Source organism: Aspergillus welwitschiae, assembly GCF_003344945.1.
Source record: "Aspergillus welwitschiae strain CBS 139.54b unplaced genomic scaffold BDQ94scaffold_12, whole genome shotgun sequence".
Taxonomy (NCBI): Eukaryota; Fungi; Ascomycota; class Eurotiomycetes; order Eurotiales; family Aspergillaceae; genus Aspergillus; species Aspergillus welwitschiae.
Window position 1 is genome coordinate 777,185 of NW_020798706.1, and position 20,194 is coordinate 797,378.

At 50.1% G+C, this 20,194-nt stretch overlaps 9 protein-coding genes across 9 annotated transcripts; 5 read left to right on the forward strand and 4 right to left on the reverse strand.

Moving 5' to 3' along the window:
- Positions 1-450: 450 nt before the first annotated feature.
- Positions 451-1,548, forward strand: BDQ94DRAFT_141841 (sucrase/ferredoxin-like domain-containing protein). Its single transcript, XM_026765904.1, has 2 exons — positions 451-813; positions 868-1,548. Exons 1-2 carry the CDS (start codon positions 517-519, stop codon positions 1,447-1,449), a joined length of 879 nt encoding a protein of 292 aa, XP_026627633.1. The 5' UTR covers positions 451-516; the 3' UTR covers positions 1,450-1,548.
- A 438-nt stretch (positions 1,549-1,986) lies between these two features.
- On the forward strand, positions 1,987-3,716 carry sld2 (the record flags this gene model as incomplete). The annotated part of the gene is made up of 2 exons (XM_026771315.1): positions 1,987-2,116; positions 2,182-3,716. 2 exons carry the CDS (start codon positions 1,987-1,989, stop codon positions 3,714-3,716), a joined length of 1,665 nt encoding a protein of 554 aa, XP_026627634.1.
- A 136-nt stretch (positions 3,717-3,852) lies between these two features.
- Positions 3,853-5,164, reverse strand: BDQ94DRAFT_21370 (RING finger domain protein). Its single transcript, XM_026775245.1, has 2 exons — positions 4,882-5,164; positions 3,853-4,820 (listed from the first exon to the last, which is right to left on the reverse strand). The coding sequence occupies exons 1-2, from the start codon at positions 5,087-5,089 to the stop codon at positions 3,946-3,948; spliced, it is 1,083 nt and encodes a 360-aa protein (XP_026627635.1). The 5' UTR covers positions 5,090-5,164; the 3' UTR covers positions 3,853-3,945.
- A 481-nt stretch (positions 5,165-5,645) lies between these two features.
- Positions 5,646-7,927, forward strand: BDQ94DRAFT_141844 (rRNA 2'-O-methyltransferase fibrillarin-like protein). The gene is made up of 5 exons (XM_026765905.1): positions 5,646-5,893; positions 5,953-6,000; positions 6,055-6,236; positions 6,292-6,560; positions 6,614-7,927. Exons 1-5 carry the CDS (start codon positions 5,767-5,769, stop codon positions 7,683-7,685), a joined length of 1,698 nt encoding a protein of 565 aa, XP_026627636.1. The 5' UTR covers positions 5,646-5,766; the 3' UTR covers positions 7,686-7,927.
- Positions 7,928-8,388: 461 nt separating this feature from the next.
- On the reverse strand, positions 8,389-9,111 carry BDQ94DRAFT_169529 (uncharacterized protein; the record flags this gene model as incomplete). The annotated part of the gene is made up of 1 exon (XM_026771316.1): positions 8,389-9,111. One exon carries the CDS (start codon positions 9,109-9,111, stop codon positions 8,389-8,391), a length of 723 nt encoding a protein of 240 aa, XP_026627637.1.
- Positions 9,112-10,667: 1,556 nt separating this feature from the next.
- BDQ94DRAFT_177976 (MFS transporter) lies at positions 10,668-12,655 on the forward strand (the record flags this gene model as incomplete). Its single annotated transcript, XM_026773034.1, has 4 exons — positions 10,668-11,069; positions 11,140-11,326; positions 11,397-11,893; positions 11,963-12,655. Exons 1-4 carry the CDS (start codon positions 10,749-10,751, stop codon positions 12,653-12,655), a joined length of 1,698 nt encoding a protein of 565 aa, XP_026627638.1. The 5' UTR covers positions 10,668-10,748.
- A 388-nt stretch (positions 12,656-13,043) lies between these two features.
- On the reverse strand, positions 13,044-15,106 carry BDQ94DRAFT_141847 (Fig1 domain-containing protein). The gene is made up of 4 exons (XM_026765906.1): positions 14,482-15,106; positions 14,348-14,416; positions 13,968-14,295; positions 13,044-13,911 (listed from the first exon to the last, which is right to left on the reverse strand). The coding sequence occupies exons 1-4, from the start codon at positions 14,507-14,509 to the stop codon at positions 13,539-13,541; spliced, it is 798 nt and encodes a 265-aa protein (XP_026627639.1). The 5' UTR covers positions 14,510-15,106; the 3' UTR covers positions 13,044-13,538.
- Positions 15,107-16,200: 1,094 nt separating this feature from the next.
- Positions 16,201-18,981, reverse strand: BDQ94DRAFT_177983 (putative exonuclease). Its single transcript, XM_026773035.1, has 3 exons — positions 18,744-18,981; positions 18,538-18,685; positions 16,201-18,481 (listed from the first exon to the last, which is right to left on the reverse strand). Exons 1-3 carry the CDS (start codon positions 18,754-18,756, stop codon positions 16,363-16,365), a joined length of 2,280 nt encoding a protein of 759 aa, XP_026627640.1. The 5' UTR covers positions 18,757-18,981; the 3' UTR covers positions 16,201-16,362.
- Positions 18,982-19,119: 138 nt separating this feature from the next.
- Positions 19,120-20,031, forward strand: BDQ94DRAFT_141851 (translation machinery-associated protein 16). Its single transcript, XM_026765907.1, has 3 exons — positions 19,120-19,372; positions 19,438-19,522; positions 19,582-20,031. Exons 1-3 carry the CDS (start codon positions 19,204-19,206, stop codon positions 19,862-19,864), a joined length of 537 nt encoding a protein of 178 aa, XP_026627641.1. The 5' UTR covers positions 19,120-19,203; the 3' UTR covers positions 19,865-20,031.
- The last annotated feature ends 163 nt before the right edge of the window (positions 20,032-20,194 follow it).

Sequence of the window (20,194 nt, forward strand, 5' to 3'; positions counted from 1 at the left end):
ATTGTCGAAGACAGCAACAGTGGAGATCGGAAACCATCTGCCATGTGCTTCGTGTGATGCTTCCATCTTTTCAGTTTTCACAGCCATCGCTAATCTTGTGAAACGCAGGGCAAACGGGACCCTGAAGTGGGCTGAAGGATTTCCGTCTCTGACAACTTCTCTCCTCTAATTGGAGAATTAACCTTCACTACGGAGTACTTAACGCACACCGAGTGCCAACGGTCGGAGCGAACAGGTGCCATGACTCCGTATGATGCGCGATGGCGCAGAGGGTAAGAATTGGGATGCCTGGCAGGCACTCCAGACTTGTATGGCCCCAACTCCTCCGATCGGGGATAGGCCTCGGGATATTCGTACAAGGCCGTCTCCGAGTCTTACTGCCGTAGATGATATAAAGATTGAAGGAGACAAAATTGAACCTTTCGCATATTAAATTTAAACTCTTGAACTATCTTTTTCGTGATCCCTGGTTTTGTGCTCGTACATACACACGCTGTGCTTAGCGAGACAATCGCCATGTTCCGATCACTTCTCTCGCGCGGTGGCCTTATCCGCAACGACAGCTACATCTTCCCGACCGTCGATCCGACAGAAGATGGTCCGGACTGTAAGAGGGACTGCGCCGACTGCACTGTGCAATTTCCCTCCAAAGTGAAGGTCGAAACCTCCAAACCGCTATACGGCCATATCAAGGAATTTCACACTCATGTCCTAGTCGCAACGGGGAAATCGGACTGGACCGAGAAGGTCGAAAACGAGAAGGGTTCTTTAATGCAGGCCTTTGACGAATCCGCACATCTCTCCAAACATGGCGTATGTCTACCCCGGAACTTGTCCTCTCTGAAAGTCCCTGCTAATCGCAACTAGCGCTTCATGATCTCCGCCTCAAACCTGACACCCCCAGAGACCGACGATGAGACAAACCAAGGAACCACAGTACTACTCTTGCCATCGTTCACCTTTATTGATGCCGTCAAACAAAGCGATGTCAACGAAGTGATCACTCGGTTTATGGACGCGCCATTGTCCCAGAATGGCGCCATCCCCGCTAATCCAGAGTCCAAATTGAACCCCCGGCCATGCGAGTACGACTACGTGGTGTTGCTCTGCTCCCACAAACGACGCGATGCTCGCTGTGGAATTACTGCCCCGTTAATCAAGAAAGAATTGGAGCGCCACTTACGGCCTCTGGGACTCTACCGCGATGCGAACGATGAGCGCCCCGGTGGTGTGGGGATTTTCTTTGTCTCCCATGTGGGCGGTCATAAGTTCTCTGCAAATGTTCTGATCTATCGGAAGGAGCAGCAGCAAATGATCTGGCTGGCTAGAATCAGACCTGAACATTGCGAGGGACTCGTCAAATACACGCTACTAGAGGGCAAAGTGGTACATCCTGAGACGCAGTTGCCTGGAGGATTTGATAGGGCTCGGAGGTTGACGAGCTGGTAGTCTTTATGTTTTCTGAAGTACTAGTACTAGTACTAGCGAGATATATATATTTAACTAGAACCAACTAAGAAGTAATAGATTAATGAGCGATGATCAATGGGTTTCTTTCTTCCAGTTTCTAGTTTCTCGTACTCCATACAAATGTCAATACAGAGACAGAATCTTGGCTCAGAGCCGCCAGCAGAAAATTCATTCCATTTTTTACAAACTATAGAATTGACAACTACAGACTACTCAAGATCTCCACTATAGGCATCGACGTCAAAAGAGTGCGAGTGCTACTCTATCATTGAGGACAGCGATTGGACAGACACGCTACGTCACTCCACGCGGGTGCTACCCGCGTTAATTGATTTCGCGCACGCGACGGTCCAACCGCCGGGGCTCCATTACCCATTACTATTTACTCCTGACGCACGGCTTTCACTCCCTTGAACCACCTCTACAGACTGCATTCCTACTTATCGACAGTCTATTCTTACCTATCCCTCCCTATACATCTATTATCGCGACCAACATGCAATAATGGCGACCGTCATGGCTCCGGAGATGGCAACCCAATCCGCCAATCTACGCGCCGAACTGAAAGAATGGGAGCGAGCTTTTGCGGACGCCAATGGAGGGAGGAAAGCCGAAAGAAGCGATATTAAAAAGGTCCCTGAAATTGGTATGAACATTACTCTCCATCCAGCTTTTTCCATCTATCATCCAACTCACAATCGCACAATCTAGCCGCAAAATACAAAGAATACTCCCGCCTAAAAGCCCTCGAGACATCATCATCCACCACCACCAAGACCGACAAAAACCCCGTCCAACTAGAAGAACGGCCCAAGAAACGGAAACACACATCCCCCAACGGCCCCTCAACATCTCTTACCACATCAACTCCCCGCAAGACCGCCAAAGGCGCCGCAGCATTCGAAACGCCCTCCAAATCCCGCCCCGTCGCAACATCCCACCCCTCCGAAGTCGATCCCTACGACTCCCCATCCGTCCTCCGTCGTCTCTTCAGCCCAAGCACACATCAAACCCCCCTAAAGACAGCCATCGGCCCAACCCCGCAACGCGACGGCAAAGCCCTCGGCCTCTTCGACCTCCTCTCCGAGTCCGGCGGCAGCACCGCCACTCCATCCGCAACACGCATAGCCAGTCTCCGCGACACAGCAGTTCAGACACCCTCACGACGAAGGAAACAGCTCGACACAATCGCCGAAGAAGGCGAAGAAGAGGACGACGACGAAGACGACAATAGTCCCAGAGAAGCACGCACCCCCGCCTCATCAGGCAAGAAATGGATGCTCTCCACTCTCTTCGCAACCCCAACGACATGGCGCTACGCAATGATGGAGAACGAAAAACAAGGTCCACGGTACCCAGCATACATTCGAACCGACGACACAGCATCAAAACAGACGGAATCGCAGGCCGGACCGAACGCCGAAGAAACCCCTTCGTTCCTCCGCCGCGCAACAGCAACCCGCTACAATCCCAACAATAATGCTGCAGACGACGGCGGCCTTAGCCCCATAGCCGTGCGCAAGAGACCCCAATTCGTCGGAAAGGGTCTCTCGGCTCTAGTCCAGGGACTCCGCGATATGGAAGAAGAGCAAATGCAAGATGACATGGACATACTTCATGAAATCGAGGCCGAACAACAGCAACAAGCGGCAGGAACCATCACAGATAGCCAGACACAACAACAATACCCGCCTACCGAAGAATCCCGCCCATTCAAAAAGAAGGGCCAGAAACGAACCACTCGCAAAGTGCGCATGAAGCCCGTTACCGCGAAACCAAAACCGGAGCCCCAGTTACCCGCTTCGGACAATGAAGAAGAAGAAGAGGATAATGAGGCGGATATAGTCCCCGAAACACAACATCTCAATATCCCGGGGACTGAAACGCACGATACAGATGACGAACTCAACTCAATCCATTCTATATCAGGGTCCGAACCGGACTTGGACCCCGACTATGACTACGATGAAGAGGAAGAGGCATTATCTAAGCCTCCGGCAAGGAGTAAGAGTTTCTCGGAGAGAATGAAAGAGGCGATTGAGGCGGATAAACCGCAGGCGCGAGAGAAGGAGCAGGAGGATACTGAGAAGGAGAAGAAGAAGACGAAGTCGAAGGCTCAGACGCAGACGCAGACTCAGCCGCGTGCTAGGAAGGTCAATCCGGCGGCGCATGCTAATTATCGGTCTTTGAAGCTGCGGAATAGAGGAAGTAAGGGGAGATACGGGGGACGGTTTGGGAGGAGATAGATGGTCGATGAGGATAGATTAAAGTAGAGAGGATACCCAATGTTGTCCCTGTGACGCTGTCTGCTTGGGACATGATACGAGCAATGACTATGACCATAGCATAAGTATATAATATTCATACTTGAGATACCATATCCCTTGAACTATATATTGAGAAGCAACTGTCTATTTGTCTAGTTATAGTACTTCAAATACAACATAGATAGTAGTCCGTACACCTAGCCTTGCTTCAATCGGGAACATACCGATCCCGGGCATATTGCACCCGTCTCGCCTGAGCCACAGCATCCCGAGACGACCTGCCCCCTCTCCGATGATACGGCGGCTTATTCACCCGCCCAGAAGAATTAGGAAACCGAGGTCCCCTATTATCTCTATATACTGGCGTAGCAGTTCTACTCTCCTCGCGCTCCCGCCGCGAAGGATGAGCATTACCACCACTACCCACGGTATCCTCATACTGGACATTCCGATCCCAGTCCTCAAGAGAGATATAAGGACTCCTCAACCAAGCCTGCAACTCATGCAGAAACAACCGGGCATTCTCCCTGCCCAGAAAATCGCGTAACAGCTCCTCCGCCTGCCCAGCACTACCCTTAATATCCACAGTTCGTAGAATAGCAATGATATACTCGAGTAGAAACTCTGCGTTATTGCCGCGCCGGTTTTCGAGTCTCTGCTGACCGGGGCGCGCAACCCCTCCGCCTTGTCGGTCCTCTGATTCTGGGTTGAGAAACTCGAATACTTGCAGCTCCCGGCGGATCCATTTCCGGGCTCGGGAGACGAGGTCTTCTTCGCGATTAAAGCGCTCCGGAGTCAGTTCGCGGTATTGTGAAAGACGGTTGGAGCCGACACGGAGGGAATAGAGTTGGTGTCGGTAGATGTGTTGGCGGCGGCGGAGCGGGTCGGTGGACTGTTGTTGTTGTTGGGGACGGGGGCTGCGCGGACGACGGGGTCGGCGGGGTGGGCGATGATGTGAGGGTGTTGGTAGGTGTGAGGTTGAGGAAGTGGTTGTGGCGTCGCTTGTGCTTGCTGGGAGTTGGTAGATCTTGGGGCCGTTGATGTCCTCCAGGTTGTATTTCACTGATGTGATCTCACTCTTGCCTATATCTAGTCAGATATTTACTGGATAAGGATAGGTGTCTATCAAAGGGGATGTACATACATAGCGGACAGTTGCGACGCTGTTCCAGCCAGCTCAGCAAACACAGAAAGTCAAAGTTCGCATGGCGACATGGCACCGCGATGGCGACTTCGGAGATGGGTTCGAGACAGATCACGCACGGGTTAGCGTCGTGCTCGCCTTCATCGTGCGCTACCTCTTGCAGAGTCCGCTGGAGGATTTCCTGTTGCAGGTCGACATCATGGGACATGAGATCGACACCCGGCCGCTTGTTAGAAGCTTGAGGACGGGTTGATGGGTGTCATGGAGCGATAAGTTGAAGCAGTCGCATTGCAGCGTATCGCTGACCGCCTGGGAACGTCATTCCTGGCGTTACCGCCTTTACTGTGGGCTTCACCGCCAGCATGCGGTAGTTTCTGTCGGCAGAAATAGTACGGGAGACGGTAGTTTCTGTGTGGCAGAACAGGTATTCACTGAGGATTACTAAATGCCACGCCATATAACTAGTATCGCCACGAGTGTACTACTGTATAACTTGAACAGTGTCTAGAGTCTGCCATAAACCGAACTCTGGGATTAAGGTACACATGAGCTCGATATATATCCGTAGTCTACTTATGAGTGCATTTATAATGTCAGATAGTAGTAATATCATTCTAAATTTATGCCATACCAACAGCTTTCGGTTGCTGTATTCACTATCCGAGCAACTGTGGCCAGCCGTGTGGTTAGTGTAACAATTCCGTGCCATTCGGCCGGAGGGAAACTGGGCGTTGGCGTCCACCGTATCACAACTCTCGCGGCCGCATACATTGACAAAATCTCCGCAAACTCGTCAAGTCGCAAGCTGTAGCCAAAAGAAAAGTCCTACTTCTATGTAGAGGCATGCACTAACGATACGCTACTGACTGCTATGATTGATGAACAATGAGATCTGCGAAGGCTGTAGTGACTGAAAACGCAGCCGCCGCCATGCGTGTCCAGGCTCATGGCGCTCCGGCGCGAACCATCACAAGTTTAAGGCGATGGTCTATAGCCAACAGAGAGCTGCCAGGTAAGCTAGCTCCACGGGAAACCTATTACTGTACTGACGCCTTTTCTCTTCGGAATCAGCGGTATCCCATATACGGTCTATTCATGTCTACGACTTTGATAATACATGTAAGGATGATCCGCGGTGGCGGCAAGCGACAGCGTCAAGTTAATGCCGTCCAGTATTCTTGAGTCCTCTGCCAAACCCACAGCTATGGAACGGTCCGACCATCGGGTTTCTGCAGGCCTATGAGAGCTTTGCGAATGGAGGCTGGTGGCACGATCCGAACTTGCTGGCCGCGACCGGCGATGGCATCGATAAAGAAGAGCCACGGGCCTGGGAGGGATGGTGGAACGAACAGATTGTGCGGAATAAGTGATATTGATCGGTGCGGCTGGCAGTGAACTGACCTGTTACAGGTTCAATTGGTCAAGCTGAGTATGGAGCAGAAAGATGCCCTGACGGTGCTTCTGACAGGCCGCGGCGAGACCAATTTCTCCGATCTTGTCCGGCGTATGGTGGACAGTAAGAAGCTGGAGTTTGATCTCATCTGTCTCAAGCCTGAAGTTGGCCCGAGGAGCCAGCGATTCTCCACTACGATGGAGTTCAAGCAAACTTTTCTAGAAGACCTTGTTCTCACTTACGAGCAGGCCGAAGAGATTCGCGTTTATGAAGATCGCGTGAAGCAGTGCGTGTTTGCTGATACCTTTCCTATGGGAAACACTTCTGATATTCTGCCAGTGTGAAAGCCTTCCGGGATTATTTCGAGCAACTAAACCGCAGGTTTCAGGCACCCAATAGTGGTAGAAGGCCCATCGGCTCTGAAGTCATTCAGGTCGCCGAAGGATCAATGTACCTTGCCCCTGTAATGGAAACTGCCGAAGTGCAGCGGATGATCAACTCTCATAACCTTACTATTCGCAATCCGTCGCTCAACCTGGCCAAATCTCCTTACGGCCGGCTTCGCATCAAGCGGACTATTTTCTACACTGGATATCTTATTTCCAATGCTGATTCGGGTCGGCTAATCCGCCAGATTCTGAACCCTATGCTGCCATTCGGGCATGCCGATTCTAATGATCTGAAATATATGGCCAACAGTATACTAATCACTCCCCGTCCAGCGCCCCGATCCATTCTTGACAAGGTCGGTGGCATCGGTAAGAAACTGAGTTGGCAGGTCACTGGGACTGCATGTTTTGAGAACCGCGTATGGGCTGCGCGCCTGACACCTGTGCCAGCCACAGAGAAATACTACACAGAAAACCCCCACCCCGTGGTGGTGCTGGCGGTGCGCAAAGGCGCCCGTCCGATTGACGCGGGTAAGATCCAGAATTGGCACCCCGTCCCTGCCGACAAGGCCTTGACTTTTGAAACGGTCGTCGGAGAGAAAGTTGTCCTTCGTGTTGAGGAAGAGAACCCCAATGAGGGCGAATGGGAGAGTCAGTTCTTAAATAAAAATCATAAGAGACGCCATCAGCAGGAGCGGGATGAAGAAATCTTGTATCCAGATGGAACTCAGGATGGGCCGCCCCATAGCAGGCCGCACTATAACCCGCGGTATGGAGGCAACAACCGCAACCACCACGATGATGGACCTCGCCGGGGTGGCTCATACCGCGGCCGCGGCCGTGGCTCGGCGCAGCGAGGCAGAGGCCATCAAAACCGGGGTGGCACCCGTGGTCGAGGCCGTGGCCGTGATGCCGGACCTCCAGGAGGGTATCGGTCCTTGGATGACTATGGCGGCGGGTATGATGGGAACCACTACGAGGAGAAACCAGGACCAGGCGGGGGCCCGGTGATGAACTATTAGTCTTGGCTCTGTGAAGCTAACGGTGGTATCCTGAGTTGTTCATTTTGTGTTTACTTGTTGCAAATTCCTATTGAATGATATCCTCAAATGATACACTACTACCAAGGTTATGTACCGTGATTGACATCAGATTGATCTGTCGCATGATGCAGAGATCATTGATTTTACAGGCTAGTTGTTGATAGATACCACATGAGATCCTAGCTGGTGTCATTTGGGCCCTCCAACGATGAACTCGATATACGCTCTACTACCTCCACCGTCCCTACCATTTAGTAGTATTTGTCAGGAAGTAAATGTCACTAACATCAGTGATGTCCCCCCTTTCAGTTCCCCTCTTCAGTACCCTCAGCAGGTATGACCACGCAGTTCGACGAAATGTTCCACTTATGGGAAAAGGTGTAGCGTGTTTGTACGTAGTTATGGAAGCTCGAGTTTAGGATTAGGTGGATAGTGATAATCAAGTGAAACAGTTCAATTGCAAAATCATAGATTCATTATTCTGGCAGTCTGTAGCTAAAAAGAGTAAAATGTGGTCAAATCATTCTGCGTAAGTAAACCCTGAAAACATGAAAATCAAAGCATCATAGTAGTTTCAGTTTTCAGGCGGGGTCTAAGCCTGAGCCAGAGGCGGAACCGGAGACATCGTAGTAGGATCAGACTGGACCACGGGCCTAGGCTTGTAAGCTCTGCCCGACTTCCGTTAAATCCAAGCATAATGCTGCTCATTGCGTGAGGGATCCGGGGCGGAGTTCTGACCGGTCAAGTATTCCTCAAATTCCGGATCCTTCACATGCAACATGCGCTGACTCTTTGCGCAGATATCTTCCACCGTAATGAGTTTTCCTGCTTTCAGTTTGCTCATGGACAGAATTGACTCCAGGGAACGAGCACCATGTAGGACGGTGGGAGTGAACAACAGTGCATTGCGGACGCCAGTATCCATTTCAATTGGTTTTCCTTTCGCAAACTTGAAAATCCTCTCAAGCATGCTTCGAAGCAGAATTGCTCGCCGGATGGGGAAATAGTTCATATCCTGATCCCCAAATTCGCTCGGCCCGAGAATGTCTACGTATCCTTTCAAAGCAGTTCTGAAATCTTCCTTGACTTTTCGGTGAGGATTTGTGATGTTCTGGAACAAGCCAATTGAATGGGGCTTGTTTGCCTTACTGTCGCTTAGAAACCAGGTAGTAAAGATGTTCTCGAGGGGTTTATATATGTTGTCAGGTTCAGCCTGCTTGGGTCCGATTTGGATCTGCCCTCGGAGTCTGCTCACAAAATCCGGTAGTTTCGCACCTGGAAATAAGCTAGAATTCAAATCTGTTTCAGGGAATCCGTTGAAGTGTTCTGTCCCCTGTTCAAAGACAAACATGGCACGCCCGAGGGGATGTCGGTTGCCGTGGTCGAAGAATTCGCCGTCTTGCATCGGAGCGAGGAAGTATTTCAGCCATCCCAATTTCTCGTCGCCAAAATTGCTGTCTAATTATCTGAAGAAGACCAGTGGGATGTCTCCTGCTAGCGTCTTGTCCCGAATTTCGTAGAATATATCTAAACAGTCGTTCAGCACACATTGGCCACGTTAAGCCACAAACTTAGCCTTCGCACATTCATATCAATTGATGAGGCTCATGCGTTCTCTCAGTAGCAAGTTCCGTTGGCTTCATCCGGGATACACAAACCGAGCAGTCTGGTTTCCGCATCGTCTTTATGATATAAATAGACGCCAACTGCGGAGCTCTTCAGACCAGATGCTCCTTCTCTCCTCTTTTATGGAGGTCATTGGTACGTCTACTGTAGACCGGTAGCTTTAGCAATACGACGATGAGAATAGAGGATTTGGTTAGTATGCTTTCGTCTGTTTACAAGAAAGTATGAGTTACGATATAAGCGACTACGGTCAGGATACTAGGGCTCGGAACCTTATATATCTTTTGGATACCTGAAATGTCTTTCCAGCGGTGTGGCTTATCCTATTTGGAAATGACAGTCATCTCATCCCGTTAGGTCTGATTAGGTACCAGAAGGATGCAGTAGTGACAAATTGCAATTCTGCACAGTCGCATAGACTTTTCTGCGGGCATTGATTGCTCTCCTCCCTGCCTACAAGAATGCAGATGTCCGCAGAGAAGTTAGTGTATCGAAAAGCCCCAGTTGCCAAGCCAGTGGAGTCAAACAAGATGTTATTTGGGATGCTATCGATGAGAGTTTTATTCAGTAGTACCAGGTAGAAGCCAGCTGCGGGACTTAAGCAGGCGTGATGGGTAAACTATTTCGCTGGCAAGAGCCTTCTCCGGAAGCTTGCTAGATCCGCAAAACCCTATTTCATCATCGCCATCGTGCCAACCCATGGGCCGGGAACTCACTCCGGTTCGCGCGTGTTCCACTTCGCAGATTTGCTGTTGGAATGCTGATGCTGAATGAACTGGGGCTCCTGTGGTGGTCTTCTACTGAGATGAGTAGCTTCCACAACTTGGACGGCTATTCCGACTCACCTGTTGTGATACCGTACATGCTAGGCACAGTTTACGCACCATTCCAACACAGGATGGCAAACAATCTTAAATACAAAACAGCAATTTACTTTCAATTGTCAGCAGGACAATTTTGAGTGTTAAATCTTCTGCCGCCATGACCCCAGAATGTTCAACGAGTCGTGACGTCACAGCCATGAAGTCTCAGGATGCTGCGATGCAACTCATCAGGCGGTGACGTGCTACAGTTGTTCTCGGATAGAAAATTAAATCATGCAAAAGGGATCAACGTCCAGACCTGCAGTTTAATCCGACGGATCAATGCCCGTCCAACTGTCGGTAGCTCCAGGTCCTTCCATCGGATATACGGCTTTGGGACAGGCATTACGGCTATAGCTCTGGCCGAGATGGACAATCGCCTGTTAAACTCGCTTTAGAGTTCATTGACCAGAGGACCGCTCTGATAGCTGCAGATTGCCACTGGATTTCGTTCCTATAAAGCAAAGATGTCTCAGCTAATAGATCCTGGTAATATAGAATCAGTGTGCTTATTTTTCCCTGGGCCCACGAGATCGACTAGTCCTCCCCCGTCATGGAAACCATCCGAGACTCAGCATTTGGGAAGCTAGTACGCATCTTCAGCCGAAAGAGATGGCTGCGTTACCCCGAAGAGAATGATACGGGCATGTGGACCGAGTACCTGAAGACGGAGAAACAGGTCAAAGATGAGGAAGCAGCTGCCTCTGAAAGCGATCAGGAAAACCTGGGTCTCTATACTGTTCTCTCGCAGGCCTCCAGAGCATCACGTCGCCTATCATCGGCATCGACAGTTAGACAAGGCGGGGGAGAAGGAGCACATCCGAATCCCAATGCATCACTTGTCATCGACTGGAGCGGGCCAGATGACCCTGAGGTACGTATAGACCTTGTGCACTGTCTCCGTCTGCATCTGATAGTTTGATTGTATGCTGACAGGCATATAGAATCCGCAGAACTGGAGCACTTTCAAGAAGCTGTTTGCTAGCAGCTTAATCTGGCTTCTGACGTTCGCTATCTACATCGGCTCTGCGATTTACACACCAGGCATTCCTGATGTTTGCGAGCAGTTTGGAGTGAGCAGAGTGGCTGCCACGTTGGGGCTGACCCTATTCGTGCTGGGATATGGCTTGGGTAAGTGCTAGCAACATTTACTATTCCCCCCTCCCAAAACTTGGTATAATGGTAACTAATGGCATTATAGGCCCAATGGTCTGGTCTCCTTTGTCAGAACTACCTCCCGTTGGTCGAAGCCCTACGTATGTCCTTACACTGTTCGTCTTCGTCTTCTTCCAATTTGCCGTCATCTACGCCACAAATTTCGGAATGCTTCTGGCCTTCCGATTCCTTACTGGCTTCATTGGATCCCCAGCTCTAGCCACTGGCGCAGCCTCCATGGGGGATATCTGGAATCCCAAGATGCGCGACTACATGATCATCATATGGGGTGCGTTTGCCATCTCCGCACCAGTCTTGGGTCCTCTGGTAGGCGGCTTCGCTGCGCAAGCAGAAGGATGGAAATGGACCATATGGCAGCTTCTTTGGGTCTCCGGTTTTGCTTTTGTTCTTCTATTCTTTTTCCTTCCGGAGACATATGCACCCAACATCCTCTACCGCCGAGCTCGTCGCGTCCGCCAGATCACGGGCAACTCCAATTACCGATGTGAAGCTGAAATTGAGGTCGCCAACATGAAGAAAGCGGTAAGCCCTTGCACTCCCAACCCATTTCCCACAATCTGTTCGATCTTACTAAACATCAAACCCGCACAGGACATTATTTTCGAAGCCCTCGTCCGCCCCTTCGAACTATGCTTCTTCGAACCCATCGTCCTATTTATGAACCTCTACATCGCCCTCATCTACGGCATCCTCTACATCTGGTTCGAAGCCTTCCCTATAGTCTTCAGCGAAATCCACGGCTTCAACACCGGCGAAAGCGGTCTCGCTTTCCTCGGTATCCTCGTCTCAACCTGCTGCATCACCATCCCCTGCTACTTCTGGTGGAAATGGAAATACCAAGCCAAATACTTCGACGAGAACTGGAACATTACTCCCGAAATGCAGCTTCCACCGGCCTGCATTGGATGCTTCGCTCTCCCCATCTCCCTCTTCTGGTTCGGCTGGACGGGCCAGTTCGCCTCCGTGCACTGGATCGTGCCTATCATTGCGTCCATGTTGTTCAGTGTCGGTGGTTGTCTCATTTTCAATTGCATTTTCTGCTACCAGGCGCATGCGTACCCTAAGTATGCGGCGTCGGTGCTCGCGGGAAATGATTTCCTGCGCTCGTCGTTTGGGGCTGGGTTTCCGTTGTTCGCTACGGCGATGTTCCATAATCTGGGGGTGGGGTGGGCGTGTACTTTGCTTGGGTGCTTGTGTGTGCTTTTTGTGCCGTTTCCGTTTGTGTTGTTGAAGTTTGGGAGGAGGTTGAGGTTAGCGAGTAGGTATGCGAGACATGATATTTGATCTTTACGTGTGGTGTGGTTGATGTGATCGTTCTACTGTTATGTTTTTTTTCTCAATCCTTATTGACGATGATTATGACATCATGGCTCTTATACAGCGCATTGTACAAACGTATATCATTTATTTATACCCGAAGGATAGTTAATGAAACAATGAATTGGGTTTATACATGCATTATTGTTGAACTAAATGCCTAAGCACATGTGCATAGTATTTTATATTGCGCATTTGCATTTGCATTTACTTACATCTAGACGCAGCCAATCAAAACCAATCATTCAATCAATCATAAAACCATAAAATCTTTTATACATGCCATTCTTCAATACCAACCATAATACTGAGAACCATCCATAAACACAATGCTAGCCAAAACCGACAGAATGTACAATAAAGAGAAAGAGATAAAAAGGAGATAAAGTAACGGGGAAATAAGCGGTAGTGAACCAATCAATCAATCAATCAATCATTTGGCTTTCAACATATAGTGATAAATATAATCTTTGTTCAGCCGGGGTGAGACACTTTAAAAACAGAGGGTCTCAAATATGTTATCATGGTGATGGTGATGACAATGGTGCTCATTATGCATTTCTTCATGATTCCCGTATTTCCATATCCATTGTAGTCCATAGTAATCCATATCCGTAATCCATGTGCCGTGAAAATGTCCATAACAAAAATCATTCGTTTCGAGTTTGGGTGGTGGGTGTGGGTGTGGGTCGTGATTATTCGTTTTGCTGTCTTGGTCGTGCGTATTCGTGTCGTGTCGTCGGGGGAGTGGAACTGGGGTGTAATATGTCCGGGGGAAAGAAACCAAAACCAATCCAAGCGCATATAACAGGGTAAAAAAGCAAGAAGGAAAACAATGCAAAGGATTATGCTAGTCGGTCAACTGCTGGATCAGTTTGACGCTCAGAATCATCACTAGCAGTCCTATCGTCACGACCACCAGAAGTCCGAATCCAAACCAGCCGAGAACCATGGCAGACGTACCCACACCACTCTTGACACTTCCGTTGCCCAGGTCCTGAACTATTGTGCTGGCGGCTACGGATGCGGTGTGCTGCCATAATACTGAGACAAGAACGAAGACCGAGGCCACAAAAGTCAAGGCTAATGCTGCTTGGGATACAGGCCGCGATGGGATCGGTCTGGCTTCGATTTCGGAACCGCTGGGGTCCAGCTCGTCGTGCCATCCAGGGAAGGTGGCGAGAATGACGAAGCAGAAGAAAGCGAGGATGACGGCAAGGATTCTGGATTGCAACAGTCAGTTAAAACGCCTTGCTGCGGAGGGAAGATAAGAGCGTACAGAAGATATGGGAAGACGACTGCATCCTTGAACGTTGATGCTACCCAGATCAGGTTCAACGGATCTTGGTCAACTGTGACAATCTCCGCTAAAGCTGTCGCATTCGAATTGCAGATGTAGGATCCGGCGTCTGGCTGCACGCAGATGCCGAAATAACCCACGCGGACTTCCATCTCGGCTCCTCCCACGATATTTGCTGTTGCTGTCACCACCCCCGGATCTACCTGGGCGAGATTGAACGTTGGTTTGTAGCGCTCATAGTACATAGAGATTAGGAAGATGTCGGGGATCTGCGGGGAGGACGATGAACATCCTGCTAATAGTAACGCTGGGACGGAGTTAGTCGCATTTTTGGAAGGGGCCCGGAAATGACAGCTCACATAGTAGGATGATCGCCACCGCGATGATTATCATCAACACATGGTGGTACCCGACCAGTTGCAGAACCCCTTGATATCGACAGTCAGTATTGCTAAGGAGTTATTCAAATTGGAGACACGTAGTGAAGACGTACGGGGTAGCTTCGCTGTTATTCCCGGCATCTAGGGCAATATGTTCTGTGTATTCCTCTTTCTGTCCAGTCCAACTCACTTCTCGGGACTCCGAGAAGGAGTACTAAGTGTCCGGTGCGGCTCACTCTGTCGGACACCACCCGATGACGAGCGGTATTGATGTTGTGGCAGAGGACAGGGACCCGAATCGACTGCCGATGGGGTCGCAGGGCGGAGCGCGTGCTTGGTAAGGAAGAGTGCCGATATGGTTGGAATGGAATGTGACGGATCTGGTGGGCGACGGAGAAGTGGGAATGTGTCAATGCAGGAGATCGAAAGAATGGACGACGCCCTTGTCCCACGATGAACCCTGACAGATCTAAGGGCAGTCAGAATGCAGAAAAAGTAACGAATCGGTCTTGTGGATTGAGATAGATGGGTTGCAGTATGCCGAAAAGAGGCAAGTGGAAGATGGGAGGGGGTGAAGATGGGGAAGGGCAAGAGATGGAAGGGGAGAGGGAGAGGGAGAAAGGGCTCGTAGCTGAACGAATCCTCCGAAAACCTCGAATTGCGCAGCGGTAGGGTGGATGGCAATGGCGATGATGGTGGTGATAATCGAGGAGGCTGGGAAGGGCGTATACAAGTGACGGGCGGAAGTGGCCCAATGGGGGAGGCTGGGCCACTGGTCTTTTGTTTACCGCGTTGGCCCGCCTCTCGTTCCCCGGTAACCATCCCCCACCGCCTGCTGTATTCTTATCCGTTACTGGCGCTTGTCCAGATCGGGAAGGCTGATCGTGTCCACCGATAACGCTAGCCTGATCAGATCAGCCCCACTGGCTTATCGGCACCTGATCGGTCCAGCCTCCAATTCGGAAACCAAGAATCATCTTCAATAGTACCTGCTGCTCCATCGGTACCTTGCTTGATATTTGGAACATTTTCTAATTATATCTTCCCACAGATCGCACTGCAGATACTATACTAAAGCTAATTCTAGCCCCATTCTTATCTTCATTACACTCGCAGTAGTTGTCTTGCTCCTCGCATTTTAGGGTCGTAGTGTACGGGAAATATATATTAAACGATCTTACTAACAGTACTACTTGGTTAACTAGTAGTATGAATTCCATGGAAGAGGAGCTCCAATTCACTCATAGTAGGTACTACTAATAGTATCCTTATTATGCTATCACTATTACTAGTATACTGAGATTCCTTGAATGATAGTGCTTGTTTTCTAGATGCCGCACTACATAGAAAACAGAGTCCTTTGCACGACTAGTAGCAGTTGCGTTACTCTGTGGTTCCACATTAAGTGTCTCATTTCAAGAATATTGGGTGCTGCGAGACGGTGGTACTCCACTTGATAGACGACAAAGTATATAGCTTGGACCATTCGGATATTGAGACAGCCATCCCTTAAAATCAAGGTGCCTCCTCAGAAGACCCTACGAGGACTACTTATGTTCATCTACTCGCTCAAGTCTATGATCACGGCCGTCAAATGCTTTATTGAATAGGTATCTAATTAGTATAATTCATCTACTGGATGTGGTATGTGTAGAGCGCCGGAAAGTTTGAGGATAGTCTTCACATGCGCTGTCACTGAAGGCCTGGCAACTCTTCCAGGCATGGCCAATTATAATCAAAAGCTGTGAGGACTCATAACCGGAGCAGATGTCCAAGTCCATGTCTTCGAGACACAACACAGCTCTGGCGAGCGCATATAAGAGTCACAGTTATATGTATAGACAAATCAAGTGGTGCGATGTGGAGGCCATGAAATAAAATCCAGAAGGAGGCTTCCCCATCAACTGGGAGTGAGTGGGACCAGTTTCCCGCATGTGATGCTTCCAAAGAATGCCAATGTCTAAGATGTAATTGCACTTCGGGGACCCAATATTCTATTTACCCATGAACGAGAATCGTCGTACATCAAATGAGGCAAGTCCCACTGGGGCTTGGGTCTCGCCCTCGGATTCTTCATCTTCACTATCCGGAATAATCATGTCTTCACTGCCTTGACTGGGTGTTGCCAGACTTCGCACTGGGTTGGAGTCAAGCTTTGCAACTGCAGGGCTCTTTGTCGGTGTTTTTGAAGCTCTAAATGCTGCCAGGGAGGGAGAAACACAATTGAGTGATCGAGACCGAGCCAAGGCGCTTTGGCCCAGCCGTTGCAATGGTGTCGTCCGCTGACGTCTGGGAGAGTTCCCCAACAAGCCGTGCCGCACCCCTGTAGGCACCATGTGCTCATCCAAGGAACCCGACTGGTGGCCTTTACCACCATGCTTATCATTTCGAGGACTCACAGAAACATTTCCGGCCTGGAAGACGTACTTTGAAAGCGTCGCAGAGTTTGCATTAGGCACAAGGTCTGGTGTAGAACTGTCGTCGACAGCATTCGATTTTTTCTCCGAAGCTTGTTCAGCAGTGGAAAAACTCTGCTTCTCGGTTTGGTCTTTGCAGTTTGCCGCAGGAGATTCAGAAGCACCGGACCCAGAAGTAGCTGCGGCAGGCGTCTGAATGGACCTGCCACTGATGGAGGATGAATTATTATCACCAATTATCTGTATCTCAACTCTAGGGGTTTCAGTCGCGTGGCTCGGGTCTGGTAGCTGTGTCATGAGGTCTTCTGCAGAGTCATCCGAGAAAACGTCCAAGGTAGACTTTCGAGCCTTCTTTGTGCGGGTGGCCTTCTGTGCACTTGGACTAGAATCGTCAACACTACCGGAGAAGAATCTGCTGCGGCAATCCGGCGGATTGGGAAGGTTAGCTTCCTCTGCATCAGAACATAGTCGCTGCCGCTTAGCGGGCTGCAAAGTCGTTGTTCTGGAGGCGTGTGCCAGGAAGGCATTACGCTCCACACTTCTAATCAAAGGGCTAGAAGCCCGATTTGACGATCCGACTGATGACGCAGATCTTATGAGTGCTGGCCGTGATGGCGCCGGAACACTGTCCCAAGAGCTGTTGGCATGACGTTGTAGCAGCCGTTGTTGGCTGGGAGAGGGACTGAGGCTATTCGGGTCCAACTCTGCCAGAGGAACGCGCTTGGGGGTGAAGAAGGAATTAATGGGCTTGTTTGGCTTGAGTTCAGCAGACGAGCCCAGGGTCTGTCGACGACTTATCGTGTTGGTCAGCCTCTTATCGGCCGGTTTAGCTGCGAGCGATGGCTTTAGTACAAGAGGTTCCTTGGTCGTTGGGTCCAAATCACCACGCGCAACTCCGACCGCAATGTCAGGTTCCACGTCACCACCGATAAATGTGAGATCTTCTAGATTTATTTCGGCCTCAGGAGGTGTAAGGGTAACCAGTTTCCCAGCTTTCGGACAGAAAACTCTCTGATAAAGAAACGTAAGCTCTGCCTGTCTGAAGTTGTCCAGGTAATCAGAGGGAACGTGGTATTGACCGTCGAACTGAAGCATCCGCAACGCCCGTTCTACGTTCTTGTACTTTCGAATGCTTCGGTAGGCTGTCTTCAACCCTAGCCGTGCAATATTGGGAAGATAATCGCAGCCACTGAGAATGCACATCCGTCGAAAGTCATCATCGGTCCATCCGATCAGACTTACCTCTCGACAGGCCGAGAAGTCAGCACGATTAATCTCAATACAGTCGCCATGTTGGTCGAGCTTGGATAACAACCGTTTTGCGCCAAAGACGAGCAGATCAGAATCCTCTGAAATGATACCAGAGATAACGCCTTGTCGTTCCAGATAAGCCAGTTGTGCGTCTGCCTCGTACGGAGCCACGACGTATTGGACGTTTATCTTCTTCAGCTCCTCTATTAACTCCCGGGCCATCAAGGGCGTCACGTCGACGGCCTTCTGCAGCTCCTGGTATGCCTCTGCAATCCGCCCCTTTCGCTGGAGTTCCAAGCCGAGGGCTTTGCTGTCCTGCCGTCTCTTTTGACGCTCCACCTCGGTACCAGCCTTGCTTGGCAGCTCATCGCCGTCGAAAACAAGATATGGTGTCACCCCGAAGTAGAGGAGCATGCGGACTCGGTTTAAGACGAAATCGATGTGTCTGCAATCGTGTGAGCAAGTGATGGTGACATACAAGCTTATGAGTTTTGGACGTACTTCCTAGTAGGCCTTTCCAAAACCAAGTCCACCGCGCAGGCGACGGTGCCTCGATGTAGCCATCCATATGCATCGATTCCCAGGGTCTGCCCACTGAACGTTTTGAGGTGACACGGTTTTTGTATGGATTTGAGCAGGCCATGAAGTCCTATATGGTGTGTAAGCAAGCCTAACACTTTGTGTGGCAAGGACAATCAGAAAGATACCTTTAATGCCCATTGTCAGCGTCCTTAAAAGACCGGATACTCCTTGTTGTAGGAAGTAGCACCGCCGAAACAGACATCAACTGGTGTCTGTTGGTGCTTAGGGGTCAATTCTGACGACGAACATGGGAATTAGAGGACATCAGTGCTCAGTAGCATGCACCAGGCTAAACCACCACCTAAACAGTCGCGAAATGAGGATGATTCAGACAATAAGATTGGAATGCTACCTCCCTGGTCCCTCTGACGCGCAAGGAACGCGATGGGGAGGCCCCATCCATTCGCTCTCCTGATTGGTCTTGCTGAGGCGGTGCCGCCACTCCACATTACCGCCTTCAGATTCTGCCAGAGAAAAAAGAAATCCTCCGCAAAAGACGAAATTCAACTTCTGACTGTCGGATCAAAACTTTCTGGTCTTTTGTTGTGGACAGAGCTAAGAAGCTAATCAAGCCATTTGCCCGCCATGCCGAAGACATTCCAGAAAGTTACCAAGCATATTGCCAAGAAGCGAGGCGCTGTTGAGGCTCTCCACGAGTTCAGCAGAGATGCCAGAAGACTGCGCCGAGCCAATGCCAGAGATGATCGAGTCGCTCGTGTCTCCGCCAACATGTCGCGCGCCAGACAGACATACGGTATGGCAGTCTTCCTTGGGACTCTGTGCTTCGATGTTGCGATAACTAATTTTTCTCTTGTTTAGTGGAACGGATCGCCTACTTCCACGAGAGTATCCCAGAAGGCCAAGCTCCGATGTCAGAGGATGAAATGAAGGATATTGTAGTCAGGTATGCCCCACTGTCTGTCAACCGTGAAAATCGCACATACTTACGATCGCCAACTTTAGATACATTAACCGCAGCGTGCCCGAGATCGAACAACTACAGAGCGAGAGGCGGAAAGGCAGGCCGCCCAGCAAGCGCGAAGAAGCATTGTTGCAGCGAACCGACGTTGAGAATCGCGAGTTCAAGACGGGATTTTGGATGCCCGACTTTAGCGATGAGGGTGTGCTCAAGGCCCTCGCCTCGTGGAACGGAGACTGGTCTGGACTGAGCACGATGAAGTTCATTCGTATCACTAAGGACGGAGCGAAACAACCTTCAGCATTCCCGCCGAAGGGCATGTCATGAGACGTCAAAAGTTCTGGTTTTCTTTCTGCTTTTTCATTCTTTGGGAGATCGGAGATTCGTAGTATGCGCGGAGATGGATGGCATAACGGCGTTACGATTGCACATAGATTTTTACAAAAGCTGTTGAATCATTTTTGTAGCTGTATAATGTCACCTAAAGCCTTGAGAGTAACCAGGGTGAGTCTCACCACAGTATGATCTGGATAAGCCATGGCTTGTAACCTCACGATGGCGAAATGCTGTGCATGGCATGAGTTCCGCATTGCGGCCCGTGATTGGTCTTGCAGTTCATTGCAGAGCTCCAGTCTTGGCGGGCGGTAACATCATCCA

Coding starts and splice junctions, on each gene's coding strand:
- BDQ94DRAFT_141841 (XM_026765904.1), top strand. CDS start 517: ATGTTCCGATCACTTCTCTCGCGCGGTGGCCTTATCCGCAACGACAGC. Junction 814..867: donor CACATCTCTCCAAACATGGC/GTATGTCTACCC, acceptor AATCGCAACTAG/CGCTTCATGATCTCCGCCTC.
- BDQ94DRAFT_21370 (XM_026775245.1), bottom strand. CDS start 5,089: ATGTCCCATGATGTCGACCTGCAACAGGAAATCCTCCAGCGGACTCTG. Junction 4,821..4,881: donor GCGTCGCAACTGTCCGCTAT/GTATGTACATCC, acceptor GACTAGATATAG/GCAAGAGTGAGATCACATCA.
- BDQ94DRAFT_141844 (XM_026765905.1), top strand. CDS start 5,767: ATGAGATCTGCGAAGGCTGTAGTGACTGAAAACGCAGCCGCCGCCATG. Junction 6,001..6,054: donor CTACGACTTTGATAATACAT/GTAAGGATGATC, acceptor AATGCCGTCCAG/TATTCTTGAGTCCTCTGCCA. Junction 6,561..6,613: donor TATGAAGATCGCGTGAAGCA/GTGCGTGTTTGC, acceptor ATATTCTGCCAG/TGTGAAAGCCTTCCGGGATT.
- BDQ94DRAFT_141847 (XM_026765906.1), bottom strand. CDS start 14,509: ATGCCGGGAATAACAGCGAAGCTACCCC. Junction 14,417..14,481: donor AATAACAGCGAAGCTACCCC/GTACGTCTTCAC, acceptor GTCGATATCAAG/GGGTTCTGCAACTGGTCGGG. Junction 14,296..14,347: donor GGTGGCGATCATCCTACTAT/GTGAGCTGTCAT, acceptor ACTCCGTCCCAG/CGTTACTATTAGCAGGATGT.
- BDQ94DRAFT_177983 (XM_026773035.1), bottom strand. Junction 18,482..18,537: donor TTGGAAAGGCCTACTAGGAA/GTACGTCCAAAA, acceptor ACACGATTGCAG/ACACATCGATTTCGTCTTAA.
- BDQ94DRAFT_141851 (XM_026765907.1), top strand. CDS start 19,204: ATGCCGAAGACATTCCAGAAAGTTACCAAGCATATTGCCAAGAAGCGA. Junction 19,373..19,437: donor GCGCGCCAGACAGACATACG/GTATGGCAGTCT, acceptor TCTCTTGTTTAG/TGGAACGGATCGCCTACTTC. Junction 19,523..19,581: donor ATGAAGGATATTGTAGTCAG/GTATGCCCCACT, acceptor CGCCAACTTTAG/ATACATTAACCGCAGCGTGC.